The sequence below is a fragment of the Drosophila mojavensis genome, unplaced genomic scaffold (genome assembly GCF_018153725.1).
Source record: "Drosophila mojavensis isolate 15081-1352.22 unplaced genomic scaffold, ASM1815372v1 contig_36, whole genome shotgun sequence".
In the NCBI taxonomy this organism is placed as follows: domain Eukaryota; kingdom Metazoa; phylum Arthropoda; class Insecta; order Diptera; family Drosophilidae; genus Drosophila; species Drosophila mojavensis.
The window spans coordinates 20,327,760-20,340,990 of NW_025318858.1; the positions used below are offsets into that span (position 1 = coordinate 20,327,760).

At 37.4% G+C, this 13,231-nt stretch overlaps 1 protein-coding gene across 2 annotated transcripts in view; it reads right to left on the bottom strand.

Annotated features, from left to right (window-relative positions):
• Nucleotides 1-800: 800 nt before the first annotated feature.
• Nucleotides 801-13,231, bottom strand: part of LOC6577415 — a 32,947-nt gene continuing 20,516 nt past the window's right edge. The window contains exons 3-6 of one of the 2 annotated variants that reach the window (XM_044008774.1): nt 12,083-12,249; nt 4,291-4,427; nt 2,042-2,218; nt 801-1,771 (exon numbers count right to left, since the gene is read on the bottom strand). In XM_044008774.1, coding sequence (XP_043864709.1) covers nt 1,659-1,771; nt 2,042-2,218; nt 4,291-4,427; nt 12,083-12,249 — 594 coding nt within the window. In that variant the 3' untranslated portion in view covers nt 801-1,658. Of the gene's footprint in view, nt 1,772-2,041; nt 2,219-4,290; nt 4,428-11,907; nt 12,014-12,082; nt 12,250-13,231 lie in introns of those variants that run through there. The other variant, XM_044008775.1, reaches the window with a different exon arrangement.

The following is a 13,231-nucleotide window of genomic DNA, read 5'->3' on the forward strand; positions in this document are numbered from 1 at the left end:
TGTAGTAGTATTAGATTGATTTAGCTAGAGATGAAAAAGGCCAATGTATAGAAAAGTTGTAAAATTTGAAAAAAAAAAAAAAAAAATTCGTTCAGATTAATAAAGAGCGTTTAGTGTGCGCTTGGATTGTTTAAAAAAAAATTTTTATATAGATTAGATTAAAGCTTCTATGAAAAACTCACTAAATATTCAAGCTACATTTTTTGTTTAGCCGTAGAAAATAGGGCATATAAATACCGAATTGATTGCATAGTGTACATATTACATACATTTGGCATACAAATAATCAAAACATAAAGAAAAACAATGCAGCGACAGCGAAAAATAAATAAATAATGACATTAATATTTATTTATTTTTTTTTGCATCACAATAAATAGCTAAACAATATAATTTTCTTATGTTGTGGATTATTGAATTGGAATACATTGTTATTAATATTTGCAAGAGAATTGAGTTCTAGCTTTTTTTTTTTTATTGTTTACATATATCTATTTGGAAATTTGATGAATTAAATTTTATGCATTTCATAGTGACTAAGTGCGTTTTAATAGACGTGCATTTGTTGTGGAATATATTCGATTTATATGTATATTTATATTTATTTAACTTGATAGTTACACTATTTAACATGTTGCTTATAGGACTGACATTTAACGAACAATTTCTCTGTTAATTAACATTTGTATTGGTCACATGTTGCACTTTCTTTGTTTTTAGGTACGGCGCACAGTTCAACTTTGTTGTTGTCTTTGAAATAAACTAACAGAAACCTAAGGACTTTTTCTTGCTTTCACTGTGTGTGTGTATGTATGTGTGTGTGTAAGTTAACAACGTTCTATTTTATTGCTTTTCTTCAAACACATGCCCATGACGTTGTCTGGGACAGGCTTTTTATTTAATTACCATTCTAGTATCATTTGAGACTACGTCTAAGTTTTCCTCTTCTGCCTTGGCCTGCTTTCCTTACTCAATGCTTGTCTAATCTTAATGTTAACTCAACGGTATATTGTATATTGAATGTGTGTTTTGTCGTGTTCACAATTATATATTTCTTTATTAGTATATATAGATATATAATAAATAACTCTATACAGTAGCTACAATTTACAGGCCTAAAAAAAAGTCTTAACTGCTTTATAAATCTTAAATTTGCAATGACATTGGCTGAAAATGCGAGCTGAGCTTTCAAGAAGCGCATTTAAAGTTGTTGCTGGGTTGAATTGAAGTGCTTGAATAATAGCTTGAACAAAACCGAAAGCTCAGTCCCTTTCAGCTAATATCATTTTGACTTTTTTCTTTGTATTTTGTTGTAGTGGTATAACACTTCTAGAATCTTTGCTCGGAGGCAAACGGAATGCCAAAATGAAGAGCAATTACATTAAATATGTATTGTATATGCAGCATAACTAACTTTGATTATACACAACTCTCCTAAATGTATATATATATTTAAAGTAGCATTAATTGTGTTTTGTGTGAAAAGTGCTTCCTTCCCTTCTGCTAATTGAGTTGTTTACACTTAGGCTCTAACATTTCTGTGTTTAGCTTTTCATGGGCTTAACTTAAACGCTAGTAATTGATATTAGTAGGTGTGTGTGTGTGTGTGTGTGTGTGTGTGTGTGTAACACTTAAGATTACACAGTTTCGGCCTCGTCTCAGAGATAGTTGGGGCGAGACACGCAGCATAGTAGGCTCATGTTCTTGCATATATAATTCTGGCGTCGTTTTGTCGGCCACGGAGCATTTGTATCCAGTGCCGCATTGCGTTCTATGTGAATGAATGAGAATGAAAAGTAATACCAATTTATATATATATATATATACTATATACACCTTCAGAGCATTTGATTAATGATTATGTGTGTGTGCAAAACGTGAATACATAAATACTAATGGCCATTGGCAACTTTGCATTTCTTTTCACTTTCAGTTTCAGTTTACAGTTTTGTGGTCAATGGAATTTCGGTTTGGCCTCCGGCCTGGACCTTGGCTAAATGTGAAAGTGCACAGTGCAACAGCGACTGCGCATGAAACTCACCCAAATATGCCTCGTGCTGCGGCATGTACTCCTGCATCTCGGACAGCAGCATGGCGATGTCCTGCGAGTCCTTTGTGATGCTGCAGAGTTCCTCCTCATTGAAGTCGGGCGTGAATTGCTTGCACAGCAGTATTTGGCTAATAACGTTGCCCAAATTTGATGGACCCGCACGATTCTCTACAAAATTGTTGCAAAAAATAAAACACAAACAATATATATATATATGAATACTAAAAAATCTTTACTGACTGACGAGCGTCGGTTGCTGCTTCTAGCTTTGAATGCACTTTGCTAATAAAACATTTAGTTTGCTTATATATTCGAAATTATTTTTATTAGCTTTTCTGTGGAACTGACTCCCATACTAGAAAAGCAAATAGATTTCCTGTTTTTTTTTTTCTTTATGCAAACAATTTTCTTGCCATTTGTGTATGTGTGTGTGTGCATGTTTTTCTATTTTGCTTTATTAGACTTATTTTTATTTTCTGTATATTTTGAATGCTAGGCGAAAAATAAACATTTTTCATTTTGTGACGCGCTTTGAACCTAGAAGCTGACTAACTGATTGATATTGAATGAAACTTTTCACCTACAATTTAATAACTAACTTTTTATTAAATTTGTGTGCGGCAAATTTGTGTATTGCTTGTATATAATAATATTTATTAGTATTAAAGCTGGTGAATAATAAAGAATGGCAATATTATTTATATTCGGATTGTTTATCTATATATTTTTTGTAATCTATTTTAATTTTTAATGGAAATTTTAGTCAGCCATTTGCTATGCTTACTTCAAGATGCAAATATGGAGAGCATAAAGCATAGCTACTTAGCATATCTAAAACTATATTTAATGATAAATTTCTCAAAATAAAATTTATCATTTAATTTATTTATATTAATTTAATAATTTTATTCTACCATTTTCTTATTTTAATAATAATAATTATTATAATAATATGCTAATATTATTATAAATATTTAAGTCATTTCATTTCACTTTAAAATTCTCTAAAATAATATATATTATTTTTAATAAATTTTACGCATAGTTTTACTCGATCAATAAATCTATAATTATTTTCGAATTATTTATTGTCACAAAGCATTTAGAATTTTAATTAAATATTTTTGTGTTCGCAAAAATTTAGCAATAATTGGCTAAAACTATTTATTTGAGCCCCACCTGTAGCACGGGACATTTTTGTTTCGCTGTGCATTGCAAATGCTTTGAGCTATCAATTTGGAAACAGCATCAATCTTCATCGATGCCAATCGCAGTTTGGGGGGGTAATTAAAAAATATTCAACAACTAAAAACATGTCGAGCTTTATGATTTTGATTGTTTAACGACACACGCAAAATGCGTATGGATAAAAAGCATTGCATAAATTGCGACCACTGCAATTTTTGATTTATGTTAACTGGAGCTACTCGCTGACATTGCAGATTTTTAAGCCCGGCTAGCCATATATACATATATATGTATATGTATATTGAATCTGGGGGCATATATATAAATATAAATGTATAAAATATTACGCTCATTCCCTTTACAAGCCTTGCCTCGCCTGTGTCAGCCCCACACACACACACACACATCCACCCACAGAACCTGCTTTCATAGGACTGAGTTTTTGCATTTTTTATAGCATTTAAATTGCATTGGGCTGCATGCATTTTTTTGGCCAACATGTGAATACGCTAGCTGCCATAAATTCACTGCAGTTAAAAGCCCACAAAGCCACAAAGCCAGGCCCCTGCTCAGGCAGCCCGCTCTCAGGAATTTCGCATTGTAAATATTTGCATTTCCTTTCCGTTTGTTGACAGTTTCGGGCTGGGGCAGGGTGAGGGGTTGGTAATTAAAAAATTTATGGTCAGCAATTTGCGTTTTGACATTATTGAAGTGCAACTCGGAAAGCGAATACGAATTCGAATGCCAAAGCGAATGCGACGAGCCAATCAGTCAAGGCCAGACTAAAGGGCAGAGTCAACTTTTCCACTCTCACGTTCGAGTTGCAAACATGGCCAACAAATGTTGGCAATCAAAGCTTGTACAGTCAAGCGGAATGCAACTGCCAAATGGCAAACAATGGCTAAGCACTTGCAGTTCTTGCCCTGAATTGCAATGACAAATAAACAGTGCACACACACACACACACACACACACACACACACACACACACACACACACACACACACACACACACACACACACACACATAGACGCACGCCTTTAAAGCTTACCATAATAGCCAGACATATCCATGGGTACAACTTGTATGAGTCGATAGCTTTTCACCAGCTCACGTAGGAACAGCTGAGCCATGTAGAAGAGCAGCACCAGGTGCGGATTGTCGGTGAGTATGCCATCGGCCATGGCGCTGAAAACATATAGGTAAAAATATATATATAAATATATACATATATAGGCAAAGGGTAAATCCATGTGTTTCAGCATTTATAGCTATGCAGAGAGCATAAGGATGCATCTGTGTGTGTGTGTGTGGGTGTGTGTTTTGTGGCACGCCAAATTGCAGGCGGAAATTGAGAAATGAAATTTATATGAATTTTATGACATTTTTGTTATTCGGGTCAAGTGTGGAGGGTGTGTGAGTGGTCGGGTCAAACGAATTCAATGGGCCCTAACGCATAATAGTTGATCAAATTTGTATGGGCATGCAAATGCTTAAAAATTGATTTAAGTGTATCGTTTGACCAAATATTTGTCAATATTGTGCCCAAAGAGTATGACATAAATATGCGAGCAATGCGGGCCAAAGCGACAATGCGACCCTAGCCACAGTTTAAGCCCTGATGCAGAGTGATGGCAGACATAGATGGCCGAAGCCATTGAGATGGAGATGGATGGTAGATAGTTGCTAGCCTAGAGGATGAGGTAGGCTGCGTGATTATAGCGACCAATGCCTTAATGACTCTGAGCTCATCTACAGAGCCTGATTAACACATTCACAGCTTTCACTTAGGCCTAAGGCCCCTCTCCTAAGTCAGCTAATCAAGACTCGCTCTATCTAATACAGTCGCTCTATAAACTAAGTGAACGAATTAGCGCTTGAAGATAAACCTCATTTTTTATCTAAATCCAATGGGCTATAAAGCGATCACGTTTTCATTTTCTCGTATTTTTAATGTCTAAAATTAAAATTAAATTTTATTAACATAATCATTCTAAATCGTTTCGTTGGCATTTAAAAACCCAATTACATGGGCAGAGCTCTGGAATTGCCTCGCGAAATGCTCATAATTCAAGAAATGTTGAGAATTTACAGCTGCTGTGAAAATTGGCGCTTAGTTGGGCATCCACAGCATTAATTCCGAGCTGCGACGTTTGCCGAGCAATTATGAAGCGACAGTCGACACATAAATACGATGCAAATTGCCATAAATATATTTGCTGCAGCCTGAAAATAAATTCAATTTGTAAAATTGCTTTTGCATTGCCAAAAGCACCAGAAATGGGATGACTACAGATATGGCTATTAACTAGCAAGTTGGAATGATGTCAGCGAGTTAGCTGGCCTAGAGAGATACCCAGGAGTGAGGAGAGAGAGATAGGAGATTGAAATCTATTTTTGATTATCTAAATATGTTTTGCATATCCGATTTACTTAAAAGAATTAGGCTATAAATTCGTATCTATCATAAAAGAATATGATAACCCCACATAACTTTATAGCCTTAAAGCACTTGACCATGCAAAACTTCTTACTGCAATCAATTTATAGCTACAGGGTATAAATACGTAGTTGGGAATGAAAAATATTTTAGCCAAATTACCAACTTGTCGGACAAGCAGTTCAGTCGCCTGCTCAGTGCTTAATCCTTGAATACGTAAGACACCCACAGTAACGGTGAATATGGAAAGTGTCATAGTGCCGCACAGTACAGATGTCCTTGTGCTCTCTATGCTCTCTGCTCTATGCCAATGTCAACGCCCATTTTTACCATTAAAGCAAATAAATTGCAAATTAATCTTGCCTTAGGTGTCCCTGTTCATCTCCCACTCTATGTGAGTGCGTGCGTGTCTGCGTGTGTGTGTGTCAGTGTGTGTCTACATCCAGCTGAAGCTAGTTAAAGCAATTCCGCTTTGGGTCTGCTGCTCGTGTGAAACTTGATTCCTGCTAACAGATTGCTGCGTGTGTGCGACTAAGATCAGAGAAATGTTTTGCCTGTTTAAGCCAGCAGGCAGGCAGCAGAAGTCTGGGGCATGTGACACATTGAAGAGGGATAATTATGTGAGTGGAGCATTTAATAAATTGCGTGTTCTATTGCATACAGAGTTAATTATGCATATTCAGCTCAGGTAAATTAGTCTGGCAGTGAGGGCTGGCCATATCGATTTCCCAGACATTTACTTACTATAATGAATTGCTGATTAAAATAACTGCGGTTATTTTCCTATTTTTTTTTGGCCCAATACTGCTCCATATTTTATAATCAGAAGTGATTCGAATCTCGGCCTAATTTAACAGAATAATGTTTGACCAACAGCAACAGACTTTTCTAGTTGTTTTATACATGTGATTTTTTGTTGTTGTTGTCTACTTTCCATAATTGTGCAGCATATGGCCTTAATAGACGCAACTGTTTAATGTTGTTAAAAAATTGTGGCCTTCATTTGTATAGCGTGTTCCGTCTTGCTTGCTCTTATTTCACTTAAAGGACGCGGCAATATTGTTTATGGTTTTCCGTTACTTTCTTTGAATTGTGAGCTGTTGCGCTGCCCTTGTAGCTGGCCCTGAAGCTGTCTTTGAGCTCGCCTCTGTCTGCTGCTTATGGCTGTGCACATTAATGCGGGTCATTTTCAGCGTCAGCTAGAAGATCGCAAAAAAATAAATATTTCTCCTTGGGTCTATCGAAGTTTGAATGCTCTTTAGCAATATAAATTTGTTGTGGGCTACTTTGTAAAAGTAATTAGTTCAGCTATTATCTTCTATCGTTGGGCACAGTTTAATTAAATATATTATTATTTGCCCTCCCTATTTCATTCTTACAATCAATACAAGCGCTAACGGCCGTCTAATTTGTATTGTGGCAGGCTCATATCGCAATCATAAAAGTAGACTTATTAACCAAGCAGATTGGTTACAGCAAATGCCGGAAAAAAAATATATAAAGTAAAAGAAGTCCCACTGCCAAATGGTTGCTGTAGTCGGACAGTGTCAGCAGCTGCTGTTGATTACAGTTTGGACGTAACTTTCATTTATTGCGAATAACAGTGAAATATTTTTTATTGTATAGCGCTAGCCTTAAACTCAAGATGAGTTTCTCCTTTTTTTTTTGGTGCTCTTTTTTTGGGTCGGCAAATGGAAAATGGCAGAAACGAGCATTCCAACGAAAATTGCACAATTATGCGTCGAGACTGGGGCTCGAGAGCTCAGTTGAGGGTATGGCGATGTACGTAAACTGCGTTTAACGTGCGAATTCGCTAGGAGATAGGAGATAGGAAAAAACAAATCGAAATTATTAACTGCAGCTGCGGTGGCAGCTGTAAAACTCTTCATGGTTTATGGCTATCGTAAAAGTGTAGAGTATTTGGCTACGTGACGACCCCACTCAGTGCCGGACACTCGGAATAAATTTGCCATCATTCTCACATGGCTGCAGTTAAGCGGGATTGAGTTTCGAAAGAGGAAATAATGCGACCAGTCAGCAGCAAAGGGAGTAAGGAGTGAAGAGATGAGAGAGAGTGTCTAGGAGATATCCTCTAAATAGATAAGGTAAAAGTGTCTAAAGTTTTTTAAGAGAAATTACTTTAAATTCATATTTGATTATTTTATGATAATGATTTAATTGAATACCTTCAATTAAATTTAAATTTTCATTCTTGAACACTTCAGTTAAGTTACAGGGTATTCAGCTGTTACTTTGACGGAACACAAGTGCTTCCTATAAATTGTTTGTGTAGCATGTGCTCTAAGGCAGACACTCGCCATCAATGCAGGCTGCAGCAGTTGACTTTGACTTCGGCACCCTGCCCCGTGGAGATGCTGGACGCATCTCTCTTGTTGTTCCTCGTGCGCAGCTTGTGCAGTTTGTAGTCGTCGAGGACATGGCAATATTATGACAATGTGAGGGTGATTATTTGCAGAGGCAATGCGTTTAAACCAACATGACGATTGTTGCTTGCTGCTGGCATTGTGATGAGTAACTGGCTGTCAAAACATATCCCAAACGATAGCAGTTAAAACAATGGCAGCCAGCGACAGTAATTTAGCAGCAGCAACAACAAACAGGCGCCGCTGCTGCCGTTGTTGCTGCACATAACTGTTGGGCAAACACGAATATACAAATACACAAGAACAACAAAGGCAACAACAGCAAATACAGCAGCGAGCAAGAGCAACTGGAACACGCATACGCAGCGTTGAACGTCGAGAAATGTGTTTGTGTACGGCCGAGCAAACAAACATGCAAACAACTATCAGTCACTTAAGGCAGTTGGCTAAAGTGCTGTCTACTCAGGCATACGGAGTGGAAGGGGCGGGTGGCAGGGGGCTGAAGATGGCGAGGAATATGCGAGAAGTTGGCAGAGCAGGCTGGCTGGCATGTGGACTGAGTGGAATGGATACGCTGCATCAAGGTAACTTGAGGTAAAAGCAAACTTGTTTTTTCTTTTCCTTCTCTTTTTATTTCTTTTTGCCTTGCTCTTTGTGTACCAGTGGGAATGGTATTATTAACTTTGCCAGCCCTCTCGCTCAGGGGTATTCGCTGCCCCGCATAATTGAAATTGAAGTTTTGCATAAATAGAAAAAAATGTCCTATAGGAGTCCTAATGTCATTTGTGTTTGTGTGCATGTGTGTGCAGGTGAGCACATGTGGCAAATAAAACAGAATTTTTCATATGAAAATATGCTGACTGAATTAAAGAGATTTAAATAAATTTAAGACAAACTTGAAATATATAAGTTTGAGTAAAAAATAAATACGAATACATATATTTTCTACAAGTTTTTGCCATCAGCATTGCTTTAACACAAACACTAAGTTTTCTTCTGGCTAGAGTATATCGGCTTCGTCATGTCTTTTGCCCGAACATATTTATGCTTTTTCCGTGTGTGCTGCCTTTTCTCTCCTTCTGTTTGCTTTTGTGACTTTGGCTGCTCCACATGCGGAGGCATGTGTTTACAAAACATAAAACAACAACGAAACACTGTCAGAAAGTTGCGTCTGTGTCATTGTCAAGTTGCGCTCAAAGTTTGGCCAAAGCATTCGCCTCCCACTCGTAACTTTGCTCTCTGCCTTCCCTTCACTTCTTTTCCGTTTTGCTTTATTGAACTTTTACTTTCAATTTAACTTTCTGGCCTGGCGCGTTGATCTGCCGTTGCTGTCGCTGCTGCTGTTGCCGCTAATTCATCGTCATCACTTATACGACGTGTGCGCCGCTGGGTGTCTTTCGCTGGGGGCCAGCTCCTCATTTTGTCGTGTCCAATTTAAAGCCAAAAAATTAATTGAAATCTCTTGTGTCAGTCTCATTGTATTTGCTGCTGCCGTTGCCGTTCCCTGCTGCTGTTGTTGTTCTCCTTGCCTTTGGCTTACAGCCAGAGCCAATCATCAATTTCAGCTGCCAAAAGTTGATTTCATTTTGTCAGTCCTTGCACTTTGTATGCTGTTCCCAAAGGGTAAAGGAGTATATTGCTTATTTGTCATCTTTCATTGCCCCGCTCTGCCCGTCTCAATGTCTGTTTGTATAAAGCAATTACATTCGATTCCGTAGAAGGTAAAGATTCGTGTTGGTATACTATTTTTGTTAGCTCTTACGTTTTTAGCAAACTTCAGCAATATATTAAAGAATATTTATTTATTCTCCCCAAGACAGAGCATTGTGCAGCTGGGCTTATGACCTCTGCAGCATTTATATTGGTTTACATACATGCTACAATGACAATAATCACAAATGCTGATGCTCGTTTCCTTTTTTGTGGGTTGACATTTCCGCTGTGCTGCAGTGGCACTTAAAGCGTCTGCTCAATAATAAATCACACTGTCGTAGGATGTTCTTAAAAAGTTATACCCAAATAGCATAAGCCCCACACCTAACACCCGCATTCGCTCTGCCTTCCTCTCACATCCCATTGACAGCCTGCTCTATTGAGTTTGTGACTGAAATTACAAAAAGAGAATTGATAGAAGAGGGAAAAAATAAGGAAAACAAAAACGAAAAATACATTTTGTATTGTGTATGAATTTTCGCTAAAGTTGTTTGTTAAAAAGATGTTTTCTCTTCTCTAGCCTGACGCGAGCGCGTGTGATAATGGCGCATGTGTGACAGCCACATGGGAACTCATTTTGTAGCATTTTATGCTTCAACGACAGCATAAATCAATAACTTGAGGACTTGGCGAAGCACGAGCTGAGCATACATACATATATATATATTTGAGCTGCTTAGCCAACCTACAAATGTAAATGTTCTTTGAGCTACGAAGAGATGCAGATGTAGTTGATATAAAAAGGCATCACATGTAAGCGGCTTATACAAATGCACACCATAATCAACTAGACATAGTAACTAGACATAGTAAAAAAATCTAAGCAAACAAAATAATAATCATAAAATAATCAAAAAGTATTTTAGAAAAAAAAAAAAAATAGAAATAAAAATAAAAAATCCAAAAATAAATGTATTTTAGCAAATAGAAAGTCATATTTTTGTAAACTGATCAAAAGATTTATCTCTCAAAGGGCGGATGTATAATTTTAATTTTCCTTCGATGAAAAAACTGGAATTTTTATTCAGTTTTCAGCGATGATATTCCTAGTAGCTTAAAAAATCTCTAATACACCGCAAGGTGTATTAAAATAAATAAGTTTAAACTTATAATATATTAGTAGTAAGTAACGTTTCTTTTCATTGTTACAAACATCTCAAGAAAATTTTCCTTTCAACGTTTATAAAGGGAGTAAGCAGCAGTTGTTCTTGCATTTAGATATTCCCGACTTCTCTTGACTTGTCTGACTTCGCAGAAAAATATAAAAAAAAAAACTTCATACACACACACCACAAATTTTTTTTTTTTTTTTACATCAACAGCTTTAATGAAAGAAATTGCATGAGTGTGTGTAATTGAACGTGTGTGCGTGTGTTGTGCTGTGCCCGGCAGCTTGTTGCGAAACAAAATGTTATTAACTTTTTACTCTGCGTCCGTTGCCCACGGCAACTGTCCAAAAAGTTAAGCGCCCCAAACCCAGTAAAACACATGCTGCTAAATTATGCAGCACTCGAAATTGAATTCTCAAACTCAAATGGCAAAACAGCACTAACTCATTTTAGGAACTCCACTGGCTGCACTGGCTGTTCGTCAGTGACGGGCTCTCTCCCTCTCCCCCCCTCTCTCGTTCTCCTCCCCTGTCTCTTTGTCTCTGGTAAGAGGGATTCCAGCAACAGCGACAAATTGTTATTTATGTTAGCCCTTTTTGGCTAACACGGATACCTTTTTTGGGTGGGTTCTCCTCTTGTAAATTTGACTGCAATTAAATTTGCATACATTTTCAAAAAATGTACAGCTTTGAAAGCTTTTTCCGCCAAATATTCTGTGAATGGAAAGCGCAAAAGATACCCTGTAAAATGTTTAACAATATGATTGATATTTTCTTTGGATTAGCAGATAATTGTAAATAAGAAAACTATGCAATTATTTTAAAAGATAGACTCTACTCATAAAACTTATACTAAATATAATTATATAAATAATTGTATATATTTAAATTAAAATACTTCTAGTTTTTTCTTTGTTTTTATTTATATTTTTTTTGTTGCATACTATATATATATATCAAAAATTTCTGGATTACTTGAAAAATAAAATTTCGATTGCACTTGCTTAAGCATTGGACTCTGTCAGCCCCCTCTGCCCACTACAGGGTATTGAAATGTGAGCCGTAAAATGTCACACACATGCTGATGTTTATGTTTATGTTAATGCGCTGCGTGTTGCTCTGGTTCGCCCTAGAAATTTGATGTGGGGGGCTTGGTGTTGGGGCTATGGGCTTGATAAGTCTATGACTGTTTGCTTACCTCTTGACCTGTGGCATGAGGATCTGGGCCGTGTGCTTGAATGCCTCCACACAGGTGCGTCGCAGTTTGCGTATCTTTTCGCGCAGCTCCGGGCAGTCCTTGGCCTGGCCAACATGTATCAGCATGTCGCGAAAGAGCGCCACATGGCTGTTGATCTCCACGATGAGCTGCAAGTGCAAGGCAAATGATTTAATTTATGCCGGCAACGTGGATGCAAAGCTTTAATACAAAATTCATGCTTAATTTATGCCGAGCTCTCTCAATTGGCCCGTTCAAATTACACATTATACAGTTTAATTTATGCACAGCAGAAGCAGAAGCAGCAGCAGCATGAGCAGCAGCAGACGAAGCCGGCGCAGGAGCAGGAGCAGCAGCAAGAGGACCTTCAGCATACAAAACCGCAGGCGCAACAATATTTTTGGGCTATCTGGCGGAAACGAGCTGCTCTCGTTGCCGTAGTTGTTGTTGTGGTAGTTGTTGTTGTTGCTGGCGCTTTTGCTGTTGGTTTTTGTTTTGGCCTTTTTACGGCTCATTTGCCAGCTTACGGCGGGGGCAGCAGTGTCGGCAAATAAATCGAGCAATCGAGCCTAATTTTCTTGCCTTTGGCCAAATCGTACTCATAAAAATTAAAATGCCTAACAATGCAAAGTCGTTAAAACGAAAAAGGATGCGGCTCCTCGCATAGATTGACTCGTCTTTCCGTCTCCTTTGTTTATATCCCCAACTGTTCGTAGACCCTTTTACGATCAAACTTATGACAGACACGCGGGTATATAGATATCTTGAATTATGTTCATTAACATAAGCCGTTCGAGCACAATAAAAGCGAAATAAAAAAAATAATTATTATTTATTTATGCAGAGTAGCAAATATGTATATCTCTCTTATTTAAGTATGTAAGCTATAGGAATATATATATATATATATATATATATATAGATTAGTATTTATGCAAGTGGAAAATTGAGTAAATTCTGTTAGATATATGCCAATGTTTTTCCGGCAATAGCTCCTCGAATGCTGACCATCATCACGCTTCTAAAGTGGTTCTTGGTAAGCGTATATTAGGAAAATTATCCCTAGAGATTAGAGGTGTATGCATAGCATGCAAATAATTGTTCACTCGCTCTCACTCTGACCCCGCAAGG